Consider the following 24841-nt stretch of genomic DNA (forward strand, 5'->3'; position numbering starts at 1 on the left):
AATTCTTGAGGAGTTGTTCTAAAAGTTCCATCTGCAAAAACCGAATTCGATCTTGACAAAAATTTGAATCGTTGTTACTTTTCAATTAATATTATAGAATGAAGAAGTGGAAATCTCAGATTGTTATTACTCAGTGACCGATTCTGGAGGAAAATTTTCTTCGAGATTTTCGGAAGTGTATTTTTTCCTTTTTCGCCTTCCTCTTCGTTCCTCTTCTTATATCGGCCTTTCCTGGAGAATTGATGTGTCTTAGATTTCAACTTGGTTGTCATGAGACCTCTTCGGTTGAAATGGTTGTTCTCAGTGGTTTTTGCGAAAATATTCTGCCAATTTTTGTCGGTTGGGCAATGATTATTATGTGGGGTAAGCTGATTTGTAATTTGCCACACCGCAATGTCCATTGAGAAAGTTGAGTTGCAATTGAATGGGTAAAATTTGAAACAAATAAATCGATTCATTTTCTCGTTCTTACTAACAAATAGTTTACTTGTTTAAAGTTTATCCTTGGCTTCCAGCCTCAATGAATTGAAACTCCTATTGAAAATGTATCACTCTCATTTAGTAAAATCCAAGCGGTTATTAAATTGGACTTAAGCCTGTAGCAAATTAAAATTTTTGAGCTGTTTCTTTAAATTGCAGCATTCTAAATTTAATGCTTCGTATCAGTGCCTGATTTTACATTATCTTCCATGTCTCAGAAAGGGTTAAAACGTAATACTACTTAAAACGGACACTTCGGCCCTTACGGTGTCACTTTGTCTTCGGATTATATCGCTTTTATTCGCTAGATTTTTAAAGAAACTTAAGTTCTGATGTGTGTGAAATTTACTGATAAGTAGATTTTTTGACAGCAAGTAAGTGTCACCTTTGAACAATTGCACCAATAAAAATGAACCTGAAATTCACTCTCTAATTCTTGTTCTTGAAACAGACCTTTTGCGCTTCAAAATTATGAAAACTTTATACTTAGTAAAAAAGAATGTGTATTCGATTGAAAAATTTTTTCTCACGATGTGAAATCTTTATATGATTAATGTGATGTAAACACTTCACTCTTTCGTGGCATCATTTTTGGTTCCCTTCAATTCGATGCTTAATTTTTCCCTGTTTTAGCGTGGGCAAATACCAAATCGAATGTCAAAAACTTGGCAAGCTGGAAAAGCTGCGAGTGTGGCACGATGGAAGTGGGTTTGGTGCTGACTGGTTCCTCAATAAGGTCAGTAATCTTTGGGATTTTTTAAATCTTGATACCCTGAGGAACACCATAACCTTGAGGATCTGTTTCACGTTTATCTTCAGACTTTCAAATTGCCTTAATCAATATTGAGATTCACCTCTGAAACCTCAAGGCTCCAATCTTAAAACATGCATTGTGACAAATGCTAAAAAATTTGGTTATGTTTACTTGAACAAAAATTGAGTTTGGCACCGTAGTTTGCTGTGCGTACCTTTCTGGAAATCTACAATTTTGGATATTTCAGATTGTGGTGTCTCGTGGCAATGACTCTGTGGACTTCGTCTGTAACAAATGGTTATCGGATTCGAAGGACGATGAACAAACTGAGAGGGTTCTAATCCCTAGCAAAGGTGACTGAAATTGGGAACTCTTTTGTTAATTTTAGATTTTGGTTAATTTGGGTCGATTCTGTGACAATCAGGAACTGAATTGCACTTTAACTTCACCTTCAGCTGAATTTTCCCCCAAATCACCCACGTGAAATTGACTTACGCCTATTGCGAACCTGCCTCAGCTTATTTTAACAAAAAACTGAAAATGATGTTTAGGCACATGATTAACGTGTTGGTTAAAATAAGATTACAAAAGTTTTTTGAAATAATTTTTCTGATCGTGAAGAAAATAGTGTGTCAAAATACTACCAAAATTGACTAGGCCCGTGTTGCCCAAGATACCCTGCACCCCACTCACACTTTTGATTTCACCTATAGTTGTTTTCCTTTGTTTATGCAGCCGAGGAAACAGCCCAGGTTGATGAAGCTGGAACAGGTAATATGATGGGCGTTTTAACACCCGCTCACTAATGTCTGTACATAATTCTATTTGTTATAAACAGATATTACTAATTGGTCTACTTATTTATTAATAGCCGCCTCAGCTTCTCAGCCGGCTATTATAGCGCTCCTATTTTTTACAACTCAAAGATTTTGAATTTATTGGGGCGCTGGCTTTTTTTTAAGATCTGTTCACACATTTTCATGAAAAAGCGAGTGGTTTTGCAGCGTGAAATTTTTTCGCTCTAAATTTAAAGTAGTGTGAGAAAACGGTGTTTGAACAAAAATTCGCTTTCTCGTTAGTGGTTTTTTGTTCACATGCGGCAATTTCACCTTGATTTTTACTGTTTTTTCGATTTTTGGGATCGGATTTTTTTCTAAATGGTTTTTCCAATCTATTCATAGTCCGTTTTAGGTCTAGTTTTTTTAGTCAATGAAAATTCTTTGAATTGTACGTCAGGACTTGTCCTGCTATGTTTTTTTACTTCTTCGAATAAAAATGTTTCGCTTTACCTTAGTTCACAGCTTGTTCAACATTTTGCGTTAAATCTTTGTGACTTCTGTAGGCTATTTTCACTCTTCTCTCATTCTGCTAAAAGTGATTTTAGCCAGCAGTTGCTCAGCAAAGCAACTCAAAATGAACATAGTCAGTATCAAAAAACGAAATCAGAATTGGAAACGGTATGAACCCATAGAGCCCAGTTTTAGATGCCCGTTACTCGAACTTGGTTCTTATAAACCTTGGTTACAATCTCTAATGCTTATTGGTATTGATACTAGCTCCTGTATCGTCTCACTATGAAACAGGAGAATGTTCAACTACTGAATGACATCAAACTAGATCGCACTTCAAATTTTTTTCTACAAAAATCTGCTTTTTCCATTTTTTTCCTCTTCTCTCAATCCCAATCGTGGTTATGGGAATCAACAGCGGTTATTTTCGGGCAATCTGCCGGGTATGTTAACAAAATGGTGGACAAAATTTTTGTTTTCATCACAACATGTGAACAAACTAAAGCGCTTTTAATTATAAGCGCAGATAATGATTTGATAAGAGCTGTAACTAGACATAACAATTGAAACACAGGCCATTATAGATGTAGAAAGCTGTCAATTTTTGACATTACATTCAAGGGGTTGGACCAATTCTATATACGTCTTCTGTGTGTATTAAAGTCGTTCATGCTGATTATCTGCTCGCCAAAACTCATCAATAAATACTTCATTAATCCAAGTTTGTTTTTGTAGTGCATAGACTACAAGAGAGGTATTATTACCCTTGTTTGCAGTTTTGGTTATAATTGCATAATTGCTCCGTTTTTTTTAAAAAAATACGCATGAAATCAGACCCACTTTCATGTTGCCAAGTTTTGATTTTTAAGGCCTCCCATGACAGTGTCTCAATTTTAAGTTTTTTTTCAATTCAAAATTAACTTTGGAGACGTCAATTAAAAAACCGATTTTTTGCGATTTTAGAATTTTTTAATAATGAATTGTTACTTTCTAGAGATTTTGAATTATCTGAATTTAGGCTGTTGTAATTTTTGTCTCACAATCTGATTAGCTCATCGAATGCCATTCAGTTAAAATGCGGCACAATAGACTGGTCCCGGCCATTGATTAAATGTGTAGTTTTGTCAGTTCTAACGTATTAAGATATCAATGTTCAGTGAAATTGCTGGATTGAAAACATTTTTAATTGATGGGCTTCAAATTTTTAGCAGTTAAGTAAAATGAAATTCGGATAAATGCCAAAAATAAAGGCAAATTTTTTGGTTTAAGGTATTAAGAAATTTGTAAAATGGCAAATTTTTAGCGTTGTTTTGTTGAAATTTTTCATTGCTCTCAAACGAAGTTTGTAGCAATTGTATTAGTCCTGCGGTCTTTTTACGCGATTTTTCGCCTGACCGATAAACTGTATCATAATTCGCTCTCATAAACGGGATAAACAAGCAGCACACTGAGGGCATTAAGTTCTCTTCGAGCCTTTAGGCCTAACAGACTCTTAGAATGCGATTCACCAAATTTGTTTTGAGTAGACAGTTTTACGGTGTGAAGGGCGATTCTTAATCCTAAAAGCTGGACCCCCTCAGTCAACCCTATGCTTGCATTCCTAAGACTCAGCTGGGTGCTACCGAAGCTAACCGCTCGCCGGTTGTTTGAGAGAACTTCGCCCGAAGTTAGTTGGTTATGGTTTCTTCAATTTTGCCTCTTTAATCGTCTCGAGAATTTAGCATTCATGACACCACTGCTGCTTCCTGTAGCTGTCTGTACTACTTGGTAGCAGTCACCAAATACTTTTGAGAAAGCTTGTTTCTGTTTCTGATGAATTCGTAGACTTTAACACGTCGTGTACCCTACAAATGCTTGTTTATAATTGCTCTCTAACGAAGTTTTAGCCAGTTGTTGTAAACATGTGTGCATTTTTTATGTAAAATTTTTGCTTTTCGCTCGACTGTTGCACTTTTGTTGTGGATCTTTTTTTTTGAGTTCTTGAGTGAATTTTTGACGCTTCAGTTCTGCGTTTTTGAGTAATCTAAGTTGCTGTCATTCTGAAATTTGTTGCATATAAAGCGAATGTCAACGAAAGAGAATCAAAGCAGTTATACCGTACTGGCTAATATGTCAGTAGTTATCTTATTAAGTTTTCAGTCGGTAACGTTTTTTTCAAAAATTTTAATTAACTGTTTTGTACCGGTTATTAGAGAGAAATTGCTGCAGAGGAATAATCACATTTTTTAAGAGTGTTAATGGTTCCGTTTCATTCTTGTTCTTCTTTTCATGTTACTCGTGCCTATCTATGATATCTGCTCTACGAAGAAAACATGTTTTTTGTGTAATTTTTCCTATTTTTTGTCTGTTTCTGCATTAATCCATTAATTGGCATAGAATGATTTTTATCATGATACACATTTTTTTTAATTTGTAAAACAGAGTGTTATGTGTTCTGACAACATAATCAGTGTCTTTTGGAGTTTAAGCTGATTTTTAAAAAAATTTATTAAATAGTTTGGATGCATTGTTTTGCCTTTAGATTTGCTAAATGAATCTTTTAAACTAATGAATCTAGTTATAAATAAATTCTATTTTAATTGTTTTCTGAGTTGAAGTGTCTTTGATTTCATACAAGGATCATGTCAGATTTCATACTGTCCTAATTTGAAAATAAGGAATTCGACATGTGATCCTAGTTTGGTTAGCCAGAATCATTCACTTTTTTATTCCATTTAGTTTGTTTTTCATTGATAGGGATCACATATTTTCCCGGCAACATTACGTGAACTAAAAGACCCTGAATCTCAATATTTCTTGCAAAGCTGTGTGCTAAATGAAAAAGTTAGTTTATCTATATGACTTAAGTTCTCTGGAGCTAGTTGATACTTTCAAATGCTCATTAATGAGAAGCGTGAAAAAAAATCTTGTATATAATTTCAATATCATTTTCTAAATATGTATAAAATCAAAAGTTATCGTTATAGTGCATCCAATTTAAACACATCCGTTATATTCAATTTAAATGCCCTCTGGGTACATTTTATGGGAAATTGGGGCACCATTTCTGAAGATTATACAATTTATGGGTGTTCAAAGTTTATGGAAATTATTCCTACATGATTTTTAGGAAATCATATAGTATCTTTGTACGACTACTAATAAATCATACAAATCATATATGACGTGGTATTGTTACTAAAATCATATATGACAGTATGGAATCAAGGAAAGTATTATGATGGGCGATCGAGGCTAATGCATAACTTTGCATTTTTTTAAATAATTTCCGCCATTTTTTAAGGTTATGAATTCCAACACAGCATTTGCCGACTCGTAGATTTTTATGGGTCCTCTATTGGGCTCTTTGTTGTGTAGTCTATCGGCTCCCAAATTTCTGTTCAAGTTATTCCTTTTTCTACAATTTTTTTCTGTGAGTTTTTTTTCAGTATTTTCTTTGTGCTTAATTTAAGTTGAAAGGGGTTAATTAACAGCTTAACAACTATTTCCAATAAACACAATTGAAATCTCAGCATGATAAAATAGTTTTATTGAAGCTTCAGAAGTGGATTGCTTATTGGTAATAACATTCAGACCCTAGCTCTTTGAAGGTGGATTGTAAATATGGTAAATTAAAATATTCTTTCAAATTTGAGGGGAATTTGTTTACTTTTGTAATCTTTTGATGTTTTTTAAAACAATCTTAGCTCTTTTCTTGAAGTGTACAAGATGTGTACACAGCGTGATGATATGATGTTTTGTATGTTTTAAAACACAATTGTGGGCTGCTTCTGTTATGTGGTATCGGATTAGCCTCCTTGATACTCTGATAACAGACATTTATCCTGCAACGTTCTGCCGACTTTTCATAGTACTTTTTGTTATGCCCGTAAGATGTATGCCAGCATTACAACCACATTCAGTACCAAAATAATGAAATACGATTTTCCATTAATTTATTGCTTTGATTAATTGTTAACTGCTCTCGAACGAAGCAATCATCGTAAACTTGTGTGTCTTTTTTTATTTGACCGCTTTGAGCTTCATTCCAGAACAGTCTTTTGTTCTCAGTGACTTTTTCACGCTTGATCTCTGAATTTTTGCGTTATCTAAATTGCTCGCATTCAATATTAAGTCTGTGTTAAAGTTGATTTTCAGCAAAAGCTGTTTCAAAGCAGCTTTAGCGGTTGTAACCCTTCACTCGTCCCATTAAAAGTTTTCTAGGCTATTACCCCTCTAAACTGAATTGCCCCGTCTCTCGTTCGAGAGCAATTCGTCCGACGTTAGTTGGTTTATGTTTTCGTGATGAAATCTAGATTCAGTTAATTTGTTTTCATTTTCACTTTTGGACCGATTGTGGTGCGTGTTTTCAAGTATCTTTTGTTTGTTTTTCATTGTACTACCTAACTTACAAACAGCAACAATCTTGCAAAATTTTTACATCAACAATCGTTCAATCGAGGTTGTTTTGCACCATTATACTAAATTTTAATTGTCTGAATGCATATAACAAATTGCATGAATTGTTCGTTTTTAGACGTCGATTACGACTTGGTCATTTTCACTGGAATGGAAGCTGGCGCGGGCACAGACGCTAAAGAATTCAAGGTCAACCTCATGGGAGAAATGGGCGAATCTGGTGACGTCACATTCGAGAGAGAGGGTGAAAGTTTGTCACGTGGTTGTGAGGATACTTATCCACTCACGTGCAAAGAATTGGGACAGCTGAAGAAACTGAAAATATCACATGATGGAAAAGGGTTCAAATCCGCGTGGTTCCTGGAAAAGGTGGGTTTGGTTTTTGAGGAAGTTCTAGGAATCAAACATATTTTATACTACTTGAAGCATTTAGCTAGTTTATTCACAATCTGACCACAAAAACGAAACTCAAAGTATTTTGAAAATGTCTGGATAGGAAAACATGAAGATCTTCTGTGTAGGAATATATCAAGATAAATGTACCAACTTGGAAGATCTTTGCATGTATTTTATGAAATTAATTATACAAAGATCTTATCAAAGAATTCTAAGATCTTGCCAGGGGCTCCCAAGTTTTATCATGGTTGTCAACATGGTGCCTGATTTGGCTAGAGGTATCAATTCTAGTTTAACTGGCTTGATTTTGAAATCTCATAAGCATCGATTTATTGTTGATCGATTAATCTGTTCATGTGAGTTGTTGACTTTACAAAACTGAATGTTTTAAATTATAAATTTATTCTTTACGAGTTTTCAAATCGTGTTTGGTTCTTTTAGGTGGAAGTTACGGATGGTGGAAGCGGAGAGAAGACAGTGTTCCACTGTGGACAGTGGATTGGGGAGCGACAGGGTGGAATGGAGGATTGTCTCAGTGAGCGGATTTTGATGGCAGGCGACGAGGCCCCAACTTTAGGTAGACATCCGCTTTTAAGTTTTTACATCTAGCAGTCGAAATTTTGTCTTTAGGCATTAGCACTAAAACTGTGTTACTAGTAGCCGCCGTCAGCCTCTCAACGGCTATTATTTAGGCGCTCTCCTTTTTTACAACTCAAAGAATTTGAATTGTATTGGGACGCTGTCTTTCTTTTTAAGGTCTGTTCACACCTTTTCAAGCCAAATTGGAGTAGTGATTTTGGTCACGCCGAAACATGAACACTCTAAAAAACGTGCAGGTAAATTTACCTAAAAATGCAGGTAAATTTACCTGCACGTTTTGTCGTGGGAGGAACAGGGTTTGAGCAGGGAAGGATGCAAAATTGTCTCAGCTTTTGCATGGGCCTCTTGAGCTTCCCTGACCAACAGAGACGGTGCATTGATCTCCAGAAGGAGTTCACCAGACTCTATCAGCCAGGGAAAAAAAACAGAGACCCGAAAACTGCTAAGACACGGGGCATCCAAAATGCTCAATAATAGGAATAAGTGGGAACAAGGCGCGGGGTTGGGCAAAAGGGTGAGTACACAAAAGGGTGGGGTAATGCGCAAGAAGAAAAGGGCAGATAAAGGGGAGGCACAAGGTGGGGTGGGAAACGCAGAGAAAAAAAAACGGAAAAGAGCAGAGCACAAAAATACCTGATAAAAACTCAAAAAAGTTAAAAAAAAAAAGCACAAAAACAAAATCAAAAACGCAGAGGCGACAAAAAACAACGAAGACAAACTCAGCAAACAAAAACCAGCCAGAAAAGCAAAAGAGGGGAAAATATGGTTAAAAAAATTGAAATCGCGCGAGAGACAGAAAAGTTGTTGTAGTTTTAGCTTCGTGCAAAGTAGAAAAATGCAAGCCAAAAAATTCACAAAAACAAGGACCAAATTAATCAAAAGAGAACCAATGCGTTCGTATGGAACAACAGAAAGAATTGGGGAGAATGAACAAACCACTGTAAGCGCTCAATAGAAGTGAGAAAGACAAAACAAGCAAGCGGACCAACCAAAACGAGACAGATTTAAATTCAATAAGGACTAAAAAACCAATGATCGTCAATACTCTTCTATGGTACATCAAAAAGAACTGAGGACAACGTACATACCACTGTAAGCGCTCAGAAAAACATCATATTTTCTTCACAGCGCTTTTATGGATTAAAAATAATTAGAAAAGAAGTATAACTGTGCGCGCTCAAAAAACGTCAACGTTTTCATCACAGCGCTTCTATGGACAAACAACAAAGGATGACAAAGAACAACAACAAATGAAAAACCTAATTATTTTAGGCTAAAAGACGAGACAAAATCGACAATTAAACAAGAACAAAAATGAGAAAAAGAAAAAGCTCATTAGGACACAATAAATGTGAGAAAGACAAATCAAGCAAGCAGAACAACCATATCGAGACATATATAAAATCAATGAGGGCTAAAAAAACCCATGATCATCAATGCGCTTCTATGGGACAACAGAAAGAACTGACGACAATAAATAAACCACTGTAAGCGCTCAGAAAAACGCCATATTTTCTTCACAGCGCTTTTTTGGATTAGAAAAAAAAATTTAGAGAAGAAACACAACTATGCGCGCTCAAAAAACCTCAATGTTTTTATCACAGCGCTTCTATGTACAAACAACAAGGGATGACAAGGAATAACAACAAAGAGAAACCTTACTATTTTAGGCTGAAAGACAAGACAAAATTGACAAACGACAATAAAAATGACCTTAGAAAAAGGCCCATAGGGACACAAAAGATATGAGAAAGACAAATCAAGCGAGCCGAACAATCAAATCGAGACATATGTAAAATCAATAAGGCCTAAAAAAACCAATGATCATCAATGCGCTTCTATGCAACAACAGTGACAACTGAGGACAACAAACATACCACTGTAAGCGCTCAGAAAAACATCATATTTTCTTCACAGCGCTTCTATGGATTAGAAAAAAATTAGAAAAGAAGTATAACTGTGCGCGCTCAAAAAACGTCAACGTTTTCATCACAGCGCTTCTATGGACAAACAACAAAGGATGACAAAGAACAACAACAAACGAAAAACCTAATTATTTTAGGCTAAAAGACGAGACAAAATCGACAAATAAACAAGAATAAAAACGAGAAAAAGAAAAAGCTCATTAGGACACAATAAATGTGAGAAAAACAAATCAAGCAAGCGGAACAATCATATCGAGACAGATATAAAATCAATGAGGGCTAAAAAACCCATGATCATCAATGCGCTTCCATGGGACAACAGAAAGAACTGACAATAAATAAACCACTGTAAGCGCTCAGAAAAACGCCATATTTTCTTCACAGCGCTTTTTTGGATTAGAAAAAAAAATTAAAGAAGAAACACAACTATGCGCGCTCAAAAAACCTCAATGTTTTTATCACAGCGCTTCTATGTACAAACAACAAGGGGTGACAAGGAATAACAACAAAGAGGAACCTTACTATTTTAGGCTGAAAGACAAGACAAAATTGACAAACAATAAAAATGACTTGAGAAAAAAGCTCATAAGGACACATAAGTTGTGAGAAAGACAAGTCAAGCAGGCCGAACAATCAAATCAAGACAGATTTAAATTCAATAAGGACTAAAAAAACAAATGATCGTCAATACTCTTCTATGGTACATCAAAAAGAACTGAGGACAACGAACATACCACTGTAAGCGCTCAGAAAAACATCAAATTTTCTTCACAGCGCTTCTATGGATTAGAAAAAAAGTTTAGAAAAGAAGTATAACTGTGCGAGCTCAAAAAACCTCAATGTTTTTATCACAGCGCTTCTATGGACAAACAACAAAGGATGACAAAGAACAACAACAAATGAAAAACCTAACTAATTTAGTCTAAAAGACGAGACAACATCGACAAATAAACAAGAATAAAAATGAGACCAAAAGCTCATTAGGACACAATAAATGTGAGAAAGACAAATCAAGCAAGCGGAACAACCATATCGAGACAGATATAAAATCAATGCGGGCTAAAAACCCATGATCATCAATGCGCTTCTATGGGACAACAGAAAGAACTGACGACAACGAACAAACCACTGTAAGCGCTCAGAAAAACGCAATATTTTCTTCACAGCGCTTTTTTGGATTAGAAAAAAAAATTAGAGAAGAAACACAACTGTGCGCGCTCAAAAAACCTCAATGTTTTTTATCACAGCGCTTCTATGGACAAAGAACAAATGACGACAACAAAGAGAAACGTTACTATTTTAGGCTAAAAGACAAGACAAAATTGACAAACAACAATAAAAATGACAAATCAAGCGAGCCGAACAATCAAATCGAGACAGATGTAAAATCAAAAAGGCCTAAAAAACCAATGATCATCAATGCGCTTCTATGCAACAACAGCGACAACTGAGGACAAAGAACAAAGCACTGTAAGCGCTCAGAAAAACGACATGTTTTCTTCACAGCGCTTCTTTGGGTTAGAAAAAGAATTTAGAGAAGAAACACAACTGTGCGCGCTCAAAAAACCTCAATGTTTTCATCACAGCGCTTCTATGAAAATACAAAAAAGGATGACAAAGAATAACAACAAAGGAGAACCTAACTATTTTAGGCTAAAAGACAAGCAAAAAATCGACAAACAAACAACAACAAAAATGACCAGAAACGACTCATTCGGACACAATAGATGTGAGTAACACAAATCAAGCAAGCCGAACAATCAAATCGAGACAGATTTAAATTCAATAAGAGCTATGAAAAACCAATGATCACCAATGCGCTTCTATGCAACAACAGTGACAACTGAGGACAACAAACATACCACTGTAAGCGCTCAGAAAAACATCATATTTTCTTCACAGCGCTTTTATGGATTAAAAATAATTAGAAAAGAAGTATAACTGTGCGCGCTCAAAAAACGTCAACGTTTTCATCACAGCGCTTCTATGGACAAACAACAAAGGATGACAAAGAACAACAACAAATGAAAAACCTAATTATTTTAGGCTAAAAGACGAGACAAAATCGACAATTAAACAAGAACAAAAATGAGAAAAAGAAAAAGCTCATTAGGACACAATAAATGTGAGAAAGACAAATCAAGCAAGCAGAACAACCATATCGAGACATATATAAAATCAATGAGGGCTAAAAAAACCCATGATCATCAATGCGCTCCTGTGGAACAACAGAAAGAACTGAGGACAATGAACAAACCACTGTAAGCGCTACAAAAAACTCATTTTCATTGCAGCACTTCCAAAGAACATTGAAAAAGAGATAATAACAACAAAAAACAAGAAAATAGTGTCTTGAATTCAATCAACGTATTTTATTTGAGGATTTGAGCAAACCAGAACACATTCAAATGTCTGAGAGCTCGTACCTCGTCTCACCCCTAATCTGACAGGAACAAGTAGGAAATAGAAGTAAATTAAATGATAAATGAAGTTTGCATGAGAAAGTGGTCCCAGCTTTTGAAGCAAATAAAATCAAAATGAAGTAATATGAACAAATAAAATGTTTTTAGAAGAGCAAATTGTCAAATTGTTGTAGGAACTAACATTCAGACGAAAGTGGTTAAGCCCAAAATGAAATCCCAATTCGCAATAAAACGGTATGCTGTAGAGCAAAACACCGTTTGACATGACGAATTTTCGAACTATGAAACAAAATAATGGCTTAAGGAACTAAAATTCCTACAACTAATTGACACACAAATGTTACTATAATCAAATAGAGTTCATTTTGATAACGAATGTTTTATATATAGCACATCTATTGAACAAAGCAAACAGAGGAATGAAAATGAAGTTAAATGAATGTGAGTAATAAATGCGGTATGGTTAAAGGAACAAAGCGGTTCATGGAGAGGACAATGCTAATAAAGATAGAGTATAGTTAATTTGGTTGCAGGAATAAAGGAACTTCACCAATAACGGGTATGCTGAAAAGCAAAACACCCATTGACAACAAACAGTATGCTGTAGAGCAAAACACTGTTTGCAATGATTAATCTAATTAAAAGACCATGCTGTGCAGCAAAACGGCCCGGATATCAATATTCATGCAACTCAAAAAACCCAGGGGTGACCAACATTAATTAAAAATACTTGATAAATGTTCACCAATAAATGTAGCAAAGAACCAAAGAATAAACTCGACACTTAATCGTTAAATATTTTCGAATACGTTAGGGTTCTTTATGAGATAATCACTGGACAGGTAGTAAAAGTAGTAAAGCGAGTTAAGTTAAATGACAATCAAAGCAATTACTTAGTAATTTGAAAGGAGGAAAGCAGTATGTAGATGACAAAAATGCACATGACGCTTATTTTAAAATGGTGAGCTGCGGATGGATAGCAAGTAACACAAAGATAATGCAATCTGGTTAGTACGCAAAGATGAAGTGATCTGTGACCTGTTAACTAAATTAGACAAAAAGAAAATCCACTTTGCAGTGAAATATTTAAATGCAATCAAGCAACTAAAAATAGTTAATTTTTTTTCAGAAAGACCTTACTTGCTTTGATTTATCAATCAAAGCAAGGGAGAGTAATTATGAAAAAATATAAAAGCGAATCAGAACTACTTCTAGAATGTAAACAAGAATATAAAAGAATGTAAACAAAGAATGTAAACAAAGATTAGGGGTGAGACAGTTTAAAACAAACGTGAGAGAACAGACTATAAACATCTGTTATTGAAGCAAACTATGAGATGAGCAGACCACTGTTTCTATAATAGATAAAAAGATGCAAATATTATTGTTTGTTAAGCGACAGCACAAAAGTAAATGATTGGAGAGAATATTAAAAGCTGACGATTTGTTAAGAAGCTTAGTTAAAGTAAAAGCATAATAAATCAAGCGTTAAATTTAGAGAAACAGTATTATTGTTAGCAGTAAATAAAATGAACAACGCACAAATAAAGTGAACACAACGCAACACCATGATCAACATCAATTAAAGACATGAAAAACTAAATGTCTAAGCTAAGAAGCGAAATAAAGTTAAGCTAAATTAAAGTGAACAAGATTTTTTTTGTTTTTTTTTTTAATTTTCTAAAGCAAATTATTAATTTCTAATTAGTTAAACAGAACGTAACGTGAAGATAAGACATGTTATAACCGCTGTTTGAGCTAAAAGGCATAAGCTTGAATAAAATCAAGATTTTTTGGTGCTTTTTTATTTTCTAAAGCAAATTATTAATTCATAATCAGAGAACACACTATAAACATCTGTTATTGAAGCACATTATGACACAAGCACACATTTGTTTCTAAAGCAGATAAGCAAGTCCGATTACTAAGAGTTGTTTAGCAATAGCACAAGAGCAAATCAATGAGGACATGCATAAGCTAAATTAAATACAAGATATTTTTTGATTTTTTCAGAACTTTTCTAAAAAGATAAAATCTGATTAATAAGAGTTGTTTAACAACAGCACAAAAGCAATTGATCGGATAGAATAATAGTGGAAGACTAATTGAGAAGATCCGTTTAAATTAAATAAAAGCATACTAATTCAAGCGCTAAATTTATTGAAGAAACAATATGAGAAGTTTTTCGGATGTTTTCTTTTGACGTAACAATTTAGAAGTTAAAAAATGGATCATTAGGATTACTGCTGTAGTCAATAACACATGCCTTGCGAATGATGTGATCACAACACTTACACAGCACTTTAGCGAACAGACCAAGATATTTTTTATCAAAATGATAGATTGCAGAGTCTCTCCTAAAGTGACACCTCGAGACCCAGGATGAAGTCGAATGATATTCATTCGGAAAATTAGATCTCAGCATATCATTAAACTTGACTAATTTAGCACCATTATCCTTTTTCAAATGGTCACCCCTGGGGAACAACTGCAAAAAGAACACAACTTGCTGTGGTCTTTTAGCGGGCAAATGCGATAGGAAGTTTTTTAAGTTTTTTAACATGTCATCTTCTGCAGTTGAATTTAGATCATTACCACCTAAGCCAACTATTATGAAACGAAAATGAGCAACTTTGTGGAATATTTCTCTAAGGTGAGATATCTTAGCACCTCCTTTTACATGAAGCTCAAAAAGATGCGCGTACGGTTTCAAAATTTCATAATGACTGCAGCTTTTGAAACAATCGCGCATATTTGAGTCACCAATGAAACAAATTTTCTGGTTTAGCTCCATTCCATTGTCAATTTGTTGCGCAAGACGTATACTGTAGTCTAAAGTCGTTTCGTCTGTTCTCATGATACCACATCTGAAGTCCGGGTCCATTCCTCAAAACAAACAAAAAAATCAATAAAAAGTATATAAAAAAAGCAAGAGCTGAGAAATTTCAAAATCCATCCCAAAAATGTCAAAAAAAAACAAGCGCATAAAAAAACAAAAGAACGAAAATTTTTTTTGAAAAGAGCGAAAAATAACAAAAAAGTCCGACCTGAAAAAAACATACCACGTATTTAACGTTTTACTCAGACACCATTGAGTCAAACATTTCTGCAAAGTTATTGAAACGCAGTTTATGCAGCAAACAAATATGCAAAAAAGAACAACCAGGGACAAAACAAGAGTGTCGAGAAAGTGGATGAAAGTCAAAGAGGTCGCGGTAAGGAACAACGGTTTTACCTGGCAACTTTTGTTTGCTAATAGTATATGATCTTGAACTTGAGTCAAAATTTTTGACAACAATCCGCTCACATATGAAATAAACTTGACTTCGATTGACGACAATAAAAATGACCAACTCGAATATAGGCATGCTATCAGATGATACAGAACTTATTAGGACATCATTCGTACTATACCTTGTCCCCCTTATCACAGCGTGTTTCGAAACTAACGCTTCGTCGCAACCAAAAAAATTTTTGTAATCAAAATCAGAGTCAAAAACAGTTGAAAGATGTTTTACTGAAGAGCCTGGAAAATCATGTTTTTTGAAAGGTGGTGAATGACGCCAATCATTAAACTGGCAAATTTGATGTCGCAAACTTAAACTCTTACATATATTTTTAAAATTACATATATTATGGGTCAATCTTTTAAAAAATTGATGTTTTCTCTCATAACGAAGCACACTCTGATAAACAAAAGGACCGGAAGCGCGTAAAACATTTGGGTAGTGTATGAGGCGATGTTGTTTGAAGACTACACTTGAATCAGGAAACAGCTCCACGAACAACGATAAGTGTTCATCTAAAACAGAAGGGTGTTCGTAAGGTAAGCAGTGTAAAAAAAATCAGGGAAATGAAAAACACCAACGGATAAGAACAGCAAGAATGCTGTAGTCTGCTTCGCTGAAAGATGGGCTCAGAAGGTACGCAACCAAGTCGAAGTATTCAAGCAAAAAAATCCAGATGTCATTCCCACATGGAACGAGGTCGTGGACAAGCAACGGCAAGAAGCGGTAAAGTGTAAACATCTGGTCGTATTTTTCTTTCAGAGTCTTTGCTGTTTTCTCTTTGATTCTAAAAAAATATCAAAAAAATCTCAGAAAAAGATTACCTAACATTTATTAAAAGAAAACAATTAACCTCTCTTCGGTAAACTCCGATGGTTTACCGTCCACGTCGCGGCCATAGTCGAAATTGTTTAATCGTTCATTTAATTCCTCTAATGTGAAGAAACCGGAAACAAAAATTAGGTTGTGTAAAACAATTTTAACAGTGTGCATTAGGCCACCCTGGAAAATATCATGGTGCAAATCGGCCGTAAAATTTTTATAGGGGTCAAAAAAACTTGTTTCTAGACTGCATAAATTTTTTACCCCCGAACCTTTTACAGCAACATCATTTCGGCATGACTCAGGTGTTCTAAGTTTTGCAACATTCTCTTCGAAAACCGAGGCAAAATCAGACTGCGGCGTAGTACACTTTTCGCAACACGAACCCTTAGAAAAGCTTTCGACAAATCCAAAAACAGCATGATAGGCAAGATTATCAGCAACAAAGTTCATGTTTTTCCCCATAAGCTTCAGTTCATGTCCAGCGTTTGTAGTTACGTTAATACCTGTCTCCAACTTTCTCAGGTCATTCCTTATTTTACTAAGCACGTTTTTAAAACCGAAAGATTTTACATCAAGGTAGGGTACCAAAGCAACTACAAAAGTGAATTTCATATCAGACAAAATCCAGGGTGGTAAATTTTTCAAATTCCAGTAAAAGCAACCAATTTTATGAATAGTAGTTCTCGATCCAATGGGGTTCACGGGCTCAATTTCATCAAAGTAAAGCTGCAAAGATATACGGAAAACTATTTCACCATCGTTACCGCGGGCAAACGTATCAACATCTGCTATTGCTGTGCTATTTGTTTCCAGTTTACCTTTTGTTTGCATACCATCAAAAAGGGTGCCAGACTTACTGAGAGTGTGGAGAAACTGGTCGTAAGCTAAACAAACGTTGAAAATTTCATCGTGAACTAGCACGACATTTTTTAACACCTCTGTTATTGAAATAAACTGACCGCAACGTTCAACTTCTTTATAGCGAGGAACACCATTAACATTCTTAATTTCGAACTGTGTGCCAAAAAAAAGATCCTCAGGACTAACAAAACATGACTCCTTCGTAAGAACACGAAGCAATTGATATTGACTTTTCGGCGATTCTTCAACAGAAGAAGACTCAAGCAATTTTTTAAAAGTTTCGTTTTCTGAAACCTCTGGAATTTCAGTTTGTATTTTTAAGAGCGATAACTTAACAGTCTCAATAAGATCATTAGTGATATTTTCAGCAGCAGATGCAAAAGCGAAGCATTGGTTCCATGTTGACGCCGAATTTCTTAAACTATGCAAAAGAATATCTGTAGACGAAGACTTGAAATTTAACCTTTTGAGCCTAGAGTCGAAGTCATTGACACCTAAACTAGAAATTTTTTCGTTCGGATCATCCTCTTCTAATTCATGGTCTAACATTTGTCCACCTAACACTTCCTGATCCTTTTCACTTGCGACAGGTTGTGCGCTCTTATGATTATCTCTTACATGTCTGCGGAGTCGAAATAAGCTACTGAACTCTCTCGAACAAAAACAGCAAAAAAGAGTAGAGGAAGATCCATGGGCATTACTCATATGAAAATGATAATTTAGAAGCGTTAAACTATCATATTTACATGCAGGTTGCTTACAAGTAAAAATTTCCAATTGCTGAAGCGAATAAAAAAACCTATCATGCGGCCAGTTGTATATAGTCACCGGTTTAGAAAGGTTCTCAGTTGGTAACAACATTGGCAGCGACTGAGAACAAAAAGGAAAGTCCGGAACAGTTGTGTCATCAGAAACAGGAGTGTTGACAATAGATTTTACAGCAACTTTTGCTGCTTTTTTAATTGAAAACGTAGATTTACATCTCACAGGCTCCGCAACAGGATCTAAATTAAAACCGTCTAATGAACCAACAGCTGAGTCTTCTGAAACTTCTAAAGCCAATTTGCTGCGTCTCTCTACGGAGAGTTGATAGATGTGTTCGCGCATGTGAGATGCAAACCTTGTGAAACTTGCGAAGTCTCGAGCGCAAAGCGGACAAATAAACACCGCTTCTAGTTTATGATTCTTAGTTAAGTGGGGGATGAACGAATTTGAATCTAACAGAACAGAGCCTGTCTGACAAAACTCGCAAAATACTTCAAATAGTTTATTGTCACATGAAAAAGGGATCTCCTTTTGAGTTTTGATGCGCTGCGACGACCTAGCTTTGCCTACTAAATTATCCATATCTTCACTGTTATCAGCTTCCGTTTCTGCAGGAAAACCTGAAACATGGGAAACGTGGGTCTCATTTGTAATAGCGTTTGTCATGCTATTATTTTCAACCAAGACATTATCAACAATTTCTGATCCATTGACCTCCTCGGTATTATAAAACTCAGCATTTCTTGATGCATTGATCTGAACATTTTCATACACTTGATTTTCAGCGTCATCCAAAACACTCGAAACATTTACTTTTGATAATCCACTTCTTGTTTTGCTACTGCATAAAATTGCATGGTCTATATTAACCTTTCTGGATACATGATGACTTACATGAGGGCATAAGCAGTACTGATTATTCTCACCAAAAAAACCTTTTCCATAAAAAGTCGTTAATTCTTCTCCCGTCTCAATAGGACTGCATACTGATAGAAAAACCACACCTTTTTTTCCTTTAATCTGCTTGTATTTGCAGTTTGACCTGCAGGAATGATTCACGAAAGATAGTGGACCTTGAAGTGAATAAGAAACTTTATTAATGTTGACCACTGAGAAGTTCAATTTGAAATCTATGTTTTCAGGACAGGATGCCAGAACACCATGCAATCCAGGAACAATCTCTCCAACTTGGAATTTTTTTTTTGCCACAACTTTATAACCACAATATCCACGACTTGAGTCTTCACTAAATCTAAGATCTTTTTCATACGAAACAAAATTAAGAGAAACCTGATACAGTTCATCCATATACTTATGCAAAGCGGATTTTGACGAGCAACGAATTCTTTCATCATTCCCTATTGCTCTGTGACTTCTGGCCCCATCACTGTCCACATACTTTTCCAACAAAACCCAGTCAGTACTCGCAACTTCGTAGTACTCTTGAACCATGTGCTCAATTTCTGAGAAATTCGCCATTTCAGATCTGAAGAAGAGGTTCATGAAGACCCTGTGAGTCGGAGTTAAAGCTATAAAAATTGACCTCTTCTTCAAGTACCAAATTTTGTGTTCATTCTAAACAAAAATCAGAAACCAGAATATTACAACACTCAATGGAAGCAGTTTTAGTAGCAACAGTAGATGCATTCAATACAACCCAATCCAACATTTTTAAGTTAGCGGTAGGCTATCAATTAGTTTTCTTTGTCAACTTCAACGTTATTCAATTGACGTACAAATGCGTCAACTTGAGTTGGTACGGCTCCGCCCATAATTTTGAAGAGAACCATTTGAATATAGGACCAAACAATGCTCGTTGCTTCAGGGTATTTTAAGTTCAGCACATAGAACAGTCGGAAGGCGATGTCAACAGCTTCAAAGACATTTGAGACCATAAGCACAGATTTTGGTCCAACGACAAACACCTGAACACAATTTTCTGTTTAAAAGAGAAAAAACGATGAACCTTTATTTTAAATATACCTGCGAATTGGAGCAGAGTATTGTGCCCACTTTATGCTGACGCGATTCAGCATCAAGATTACCGATGTCCTAAATATTGAACCCACGCATTAAAATTAGAAGCCAAAACACTTGCAAAAAAAAACTAACCGATATTTCCACAATGAACGCATTACGAGCGTTTGTTATGAGCTCCGCAACCGTGAACCGCTTCTCTTTACCAACCGATTGTTTAACCGGAAGAAGTAACGGCAGAGCGCGGAGCGCAAACACGGGATCGCTCACTAAACAACGTGAAAATTGAACGTTAGAAGCCTACAGCAAATTAAATTGACATATATTAAATATTACAGTTCTGAGCTTTTAGAGAAGTCAGCTTGTCCATGCTTTCCCTTGGCGGCGCCTTCTCTGCGAGAAGAATCAATTGTGGCACCACCGATTGGAAAACATGAGAAAATGTTTTCTCGCTGAAAGAGGGCACCCATAACCGGAACTCAGATTTCACCTAAATCCATTTTACAATTTAGAACTTAATTTTTTGTAGGAGAGGCGATCCACCAAAAAACAAACTTACTTCCTCAAAGCACCGAAGGTCAAGTCCAATTGTAAACAAATAAAGGTCGTAATCAATCACGCCCCGTGTCTGCAACAAAGACTTTCTGTCCGCAAACGTCTCCTCACGCTTTAGTGGATAGTCGATGCCCTCTCCTGAGAAAACTTCAATTAATTTACCCAATTCTATGGGCTCCTCGTTTACCTCAGCGGATTTTCTTATTCGTTTTGGCGGGGGTGTTCCTACGAGCAAAGCAAAAAATTGACTACTCGACTGTTCTGATTATTAAAAAAAAAAGAAAAACAGGAACCTCCATTCTTCAGAAATAATTTTTTGCCCTTCGCTCTAAGGGTTTTTAGGTGCTCTTCAAGCGCCCTGATTGCGGATGGACACGACGGACACCATTTTTGTACGTCGCATAGTACGGTTTGAAGAACACGGACTAAACATAAATACTATTTGAAGAAAATAACCAAAAACAAGATACAATACTAAACGCAAACTAACAGCAGAATTGGAGGCATCAATTGACTTCAACTCAGGATACGTTTCGATGGCAAGGTTGGCGTATTTGATTTTTGTTTTGTTGCACGGGGTTAGTGCTTGATCTGCAGGCTGCCTCTAAAATCATTTCAATTTTCAGTTTTAGATCTTAAGTCTTCTTTTCGATTCAAGTTATTACTTTTAGATTGAGGATTTCAAAAAAAAAGAAAAGAACGACAGCTACCTTTACCATTTCTGCAACCAGCACGCGATTAAATTCACGGAGGCCAGCAGCTGATTTGAGATCCAGAGTCTCAGTCAACCTCTTGAGTTCGCTAGCCGTCAGGATAGAAAGATTTTCATTGCTAGCTGTAGATGGCGTCTCTACATGCAATGGACTTGGAGTCTCCGCGTTTACAACTGGCGTTCGTGGCGTGTCTCCTCTTTGCTTTATCAGATCCTTGATCTCGATAATGGCTGGATGGGGGAAACCCATACCAGTCAGATCCTCCTTGCTGAGCATTTGAAACGATCGAATCGTTAAACATGACTCCTTTACCAATTCAACCAGCTTGCTCTTTTGCGCCTGTTCTAGGTCCATACAATCAAGAATATCGAAAAGTGCCATTTCTGAAAATTTTGATTTGGTGTAGGGGCAACAAGGAGAAAGATAAGCCAAACACATTGCAGAGGACTGCATTTAAACCAAAACCTTAACTTTGAAGACCTTAACCTCATTTTGAAAGACGGAACGACACGCATTGAAGCAAAACAGTTAAGTTGCGAGTTGGAAAGATTGACATGCTGTAGAGCAAAACGCCAATCACCCTTAGAAAAAAAACTGACATGCTGTGGAGTAAAACGCCAGTTTTGTTAATCTTGATAGAGCGAGAAAACCTATCCTGAGTGATCGTTACCGTTCTCCTAAAAACTTGATCGAAACTAGCATGCTGTCTAGCAAAACGCCGTTTCACTTTCAAATACTATTACAAAAAATTAAAGTGGAAGAAAATTTAAGTTGAAAAGTTGCAAATTGGAAAGATTGACATGCTGTAGAGCAAAACGCCAATCACCCTTAGAAAACAAAAACTGACATGCTGTAGAGCAAAACGCCAGTTTTGTTAATCTTGATAGAGCGAGCAATCTTATCCTGAATGATCGTTACCGTTCTCCTAAAAACTTGATGGAAACGAGCATGCTGTAGAGCAAGACGCCGTTTCACTTTCATATACTATTACAAAAAATTAAAGTGGAAGAAAATTTAATTTGAAAAGCTGCAAGTTGGAAAGATTGACATGCTGTAGAGCAAAACGCCAATCACCCTTAGAAAACAAAAACTGACATGATGTAGAGCAAAACGCCAGTTTTGTTAATCTTCATGGAGCAAGGAAACTTATCCTGAATGATCGTTACCGTTCTCCTAAAAACCTGACCGAAACTAGCATGCTGTCTAGCAAAACGCCGTTTCACTTTCAAATACTATTACAAAAAATTAAAGTGGAAGAAAATTTAAGTTGAAAAGTTGCAAATTGGAAAGATTGACATGCTGTAGAGCAAAACGCCAATCACCCTTAGAAATCAAAAACTGACATGCTGTAGAGCAAAACGCCAGTTTTGTTAATCTTGATAGAGCGAGCAATCTTATCCTGAATGATCGTTACCGTTCTCCTAAAAACCTGACCGAAACTAGCATGCTGTCGAGCAAAACGCCGTTTCATTTCAAAACACTATTACAAAAAAATTGGGTCGAAAAAAAATTAGGTTGAAAAGTTTCATGTTGCAAAGATTGACATGCTGTAGAGCAAAACGCCAATCACCCTTCGAAAACCAAAAACTGACATGCTGTAGAGCAAAACGCCAGTTTTGTTAATCTTCATAGAGCGAGGAAACTTATCCTGAATGATCGTTACCGTTCTCCTAAAAACCTGACCGAAACTAGCATGCTGTCGAGCAAAACGCTGTTTCATTTCAAAACACTATTACAAAAAAATTGGGTCGAAAAAAAATTAGGTTGAAATGTTTCATGTTGCAAAGATTGACATGCTGTAGAGCAAAACGCCAATCACCCTTCGAAAACAAAAAACTGACATGCTGTAGAGCAAAACGCCAGTTTTGTTAATCTTCATAGAGCGAGGAAACTTATCCTCAATGATCGTTACCGTTCTCCTAAAAACCTGACCGAAACTAGCATGCTGTCGAGCAAAACGCCGTTTCATTTCAAAATACTATTACAATAAAATTGGGTCAAAAAAAATTAGGTTGAAAAGTTTCAAGTTGCAAAGATTGACATGCTGTAGAGCAAAACGCCAATCACCCTTAGAAAACAAAAACTGACATGCTGTAGAGCAATACGCCAGTTTTGTTAATCTTGATAGAGCGAGGAAACTTATCCTGAATGATCGTTACCGTTCTCCTAAAAATTTGATGGAAACGAGCATGCTGTAGAGCAAAACGCCGTTTCACGAGGAACAAGGAAGCACTAACATGCCGCAAAATAATTGTAAACCAATTCTTAAGCCTATTTAAACTTGACATTCTCAACCTCTGCTTGCAGAAAACTAAACAAGAGAAGACTACGTATTTTTACGAAACAAGGATTGAGTACATCTAGGAACCGTTGCACAAAAATACGGAAATCTTTAGATCTGAAACATTATTGCAATCAAAGACCTACAGTACACAAATTATTACGAAGGATTGCAGCATCTGAACTCCCGACAACGAAAGCAGCGATAGCACGTAATTTGGCAACATTCTTCGCATGCAAAACCAAAATTTATTAATTGAACATCCCTCAAGCAATTGATACAAGGCACTGACGTTTTTGCTAGCTTTGACTTCTTTATGAAGAGACCAACGTTAGGAAACTTCTTAATAAATGAGAGACACCACTCGTAACCGGCAAGTTTTTGCATTTTCCACGATGCTGGAATCTGAACCCTCATGTTTTTGGAAAACAAAAACACGTGTTTTCTGAGTTGCTTAACAGTCAAGTACGTGAAAGAGAGCGCTTTGAATATTGTCTTCTGCTGATATTCGCTGAATAGAGCAGGCCTCCCGGTTTTGGAACAAGATTCATTGAGCACAAAACGTCTCAGAGTAGAGTTCGGGACACCAGTTCTCCTCGATGCTTCTCGAATTGATGAGCCCCTTTCAACCTTTTGTTTTGCAACAATTTTGAGATAACCCATAGTCGTGTTTGCAGATCTCTTCCGGACATAAGATCGAGGCATCTAGAAACAAAAGTAAATACTGTCTTTTGAATCCCGGCATCTGTTTTGAAAAAATCAATTGCAAACAATTTATAGGTCAATTGCAACCAATTTTTTTGCTTCTTTAACCTTTTATTGCGTTTGCACGAACAAATCATTACTATAAATAAGAAAAAGGTCTTCTGTCTCTAAATAAACGAAACAAATTTCGGTTATAGGGAAATTGCTTATCATCTTTCCGACCGATCCATTGCATATTTCGTCTCATTTCAATCAAAAGGTTTTGATGGCCGGTTATATGGGGCTTAGGGCACTTTAGGGCCCAAAAATTACAAAGATAGAAGAATTTTGATGAAAAAAATAGCGAAACTTCAGAAAAATGGCAACCTCATTCAGACGAAAAAAGCACCAAGATGAAAGGGCTTCTGAGGCCTCAGATTTTTTATGCACCCAATTCCAAATATGTACAAAGCATTTGGAAACAGTATCGACCCGTAGAAACAATTCTATGTTTCTCCAGATGGTCGTGAAAATGGACACCAACAGCCTCTCAGAAACAGAAGCAAATTGGACCCAAAATTCTATTTTTTTCCAACCCATTTCCAGTTCAAGAGTTTTCAAGCGTTTT

General features: G+C 36.1%; 1 protein-coding gene across 1 annotated transcript in view; it reads left to right on the plus strand.

The window, feature by feature from the left end:
* LOC142353387 (lipoxygenase homology domain-containing protein 1-like) overlaps nucleotides 1-24841 on the plus strand; it is a 180049-nt gene that overhangs the window by 11983 nt on the left and 143225 nt on the right. Inside the window, exons 7-11 of the mRNA XM_075405618.1 lie at nucleotides 1114-1216; nucleotides 1482-1587; nucleotides 1970-2005; nucleotides 7040-7290; nucleotides 7759-7894. Of these exons, the coding sequence (XP_075261733.1) occupies nucleotides 1114-1216; nucleotides 1482-1587; nucleotides 1970-2005; nucleotides 7040-7290; nucleotides 7759-7894 (632 nt within the window). The remainder of the gene's footprint in view (nucleotides 1-1113; nucleotides 1217-1481; nucleotides 1588-1969; nucleotides 2006-7039; nucleotides 7291-7758; nucleotides 7895-24841) is intronic.

Source organism: Convolutriloba macropyga, chromosome 14, assembly GCF_964194025.1.
Source record: "Convolutriloba macropyga chromosome 14, txConMacr16.3, whole genome shotgun sequence".
In the NCBI taxonomy this organism is placed as follows: domain Eukaryota; kingdom Metazoa; phylum Xenacoelomorpha; order Acoela; family Convolutidae; genus Convolutriloba; species Convolutriloba macropyga.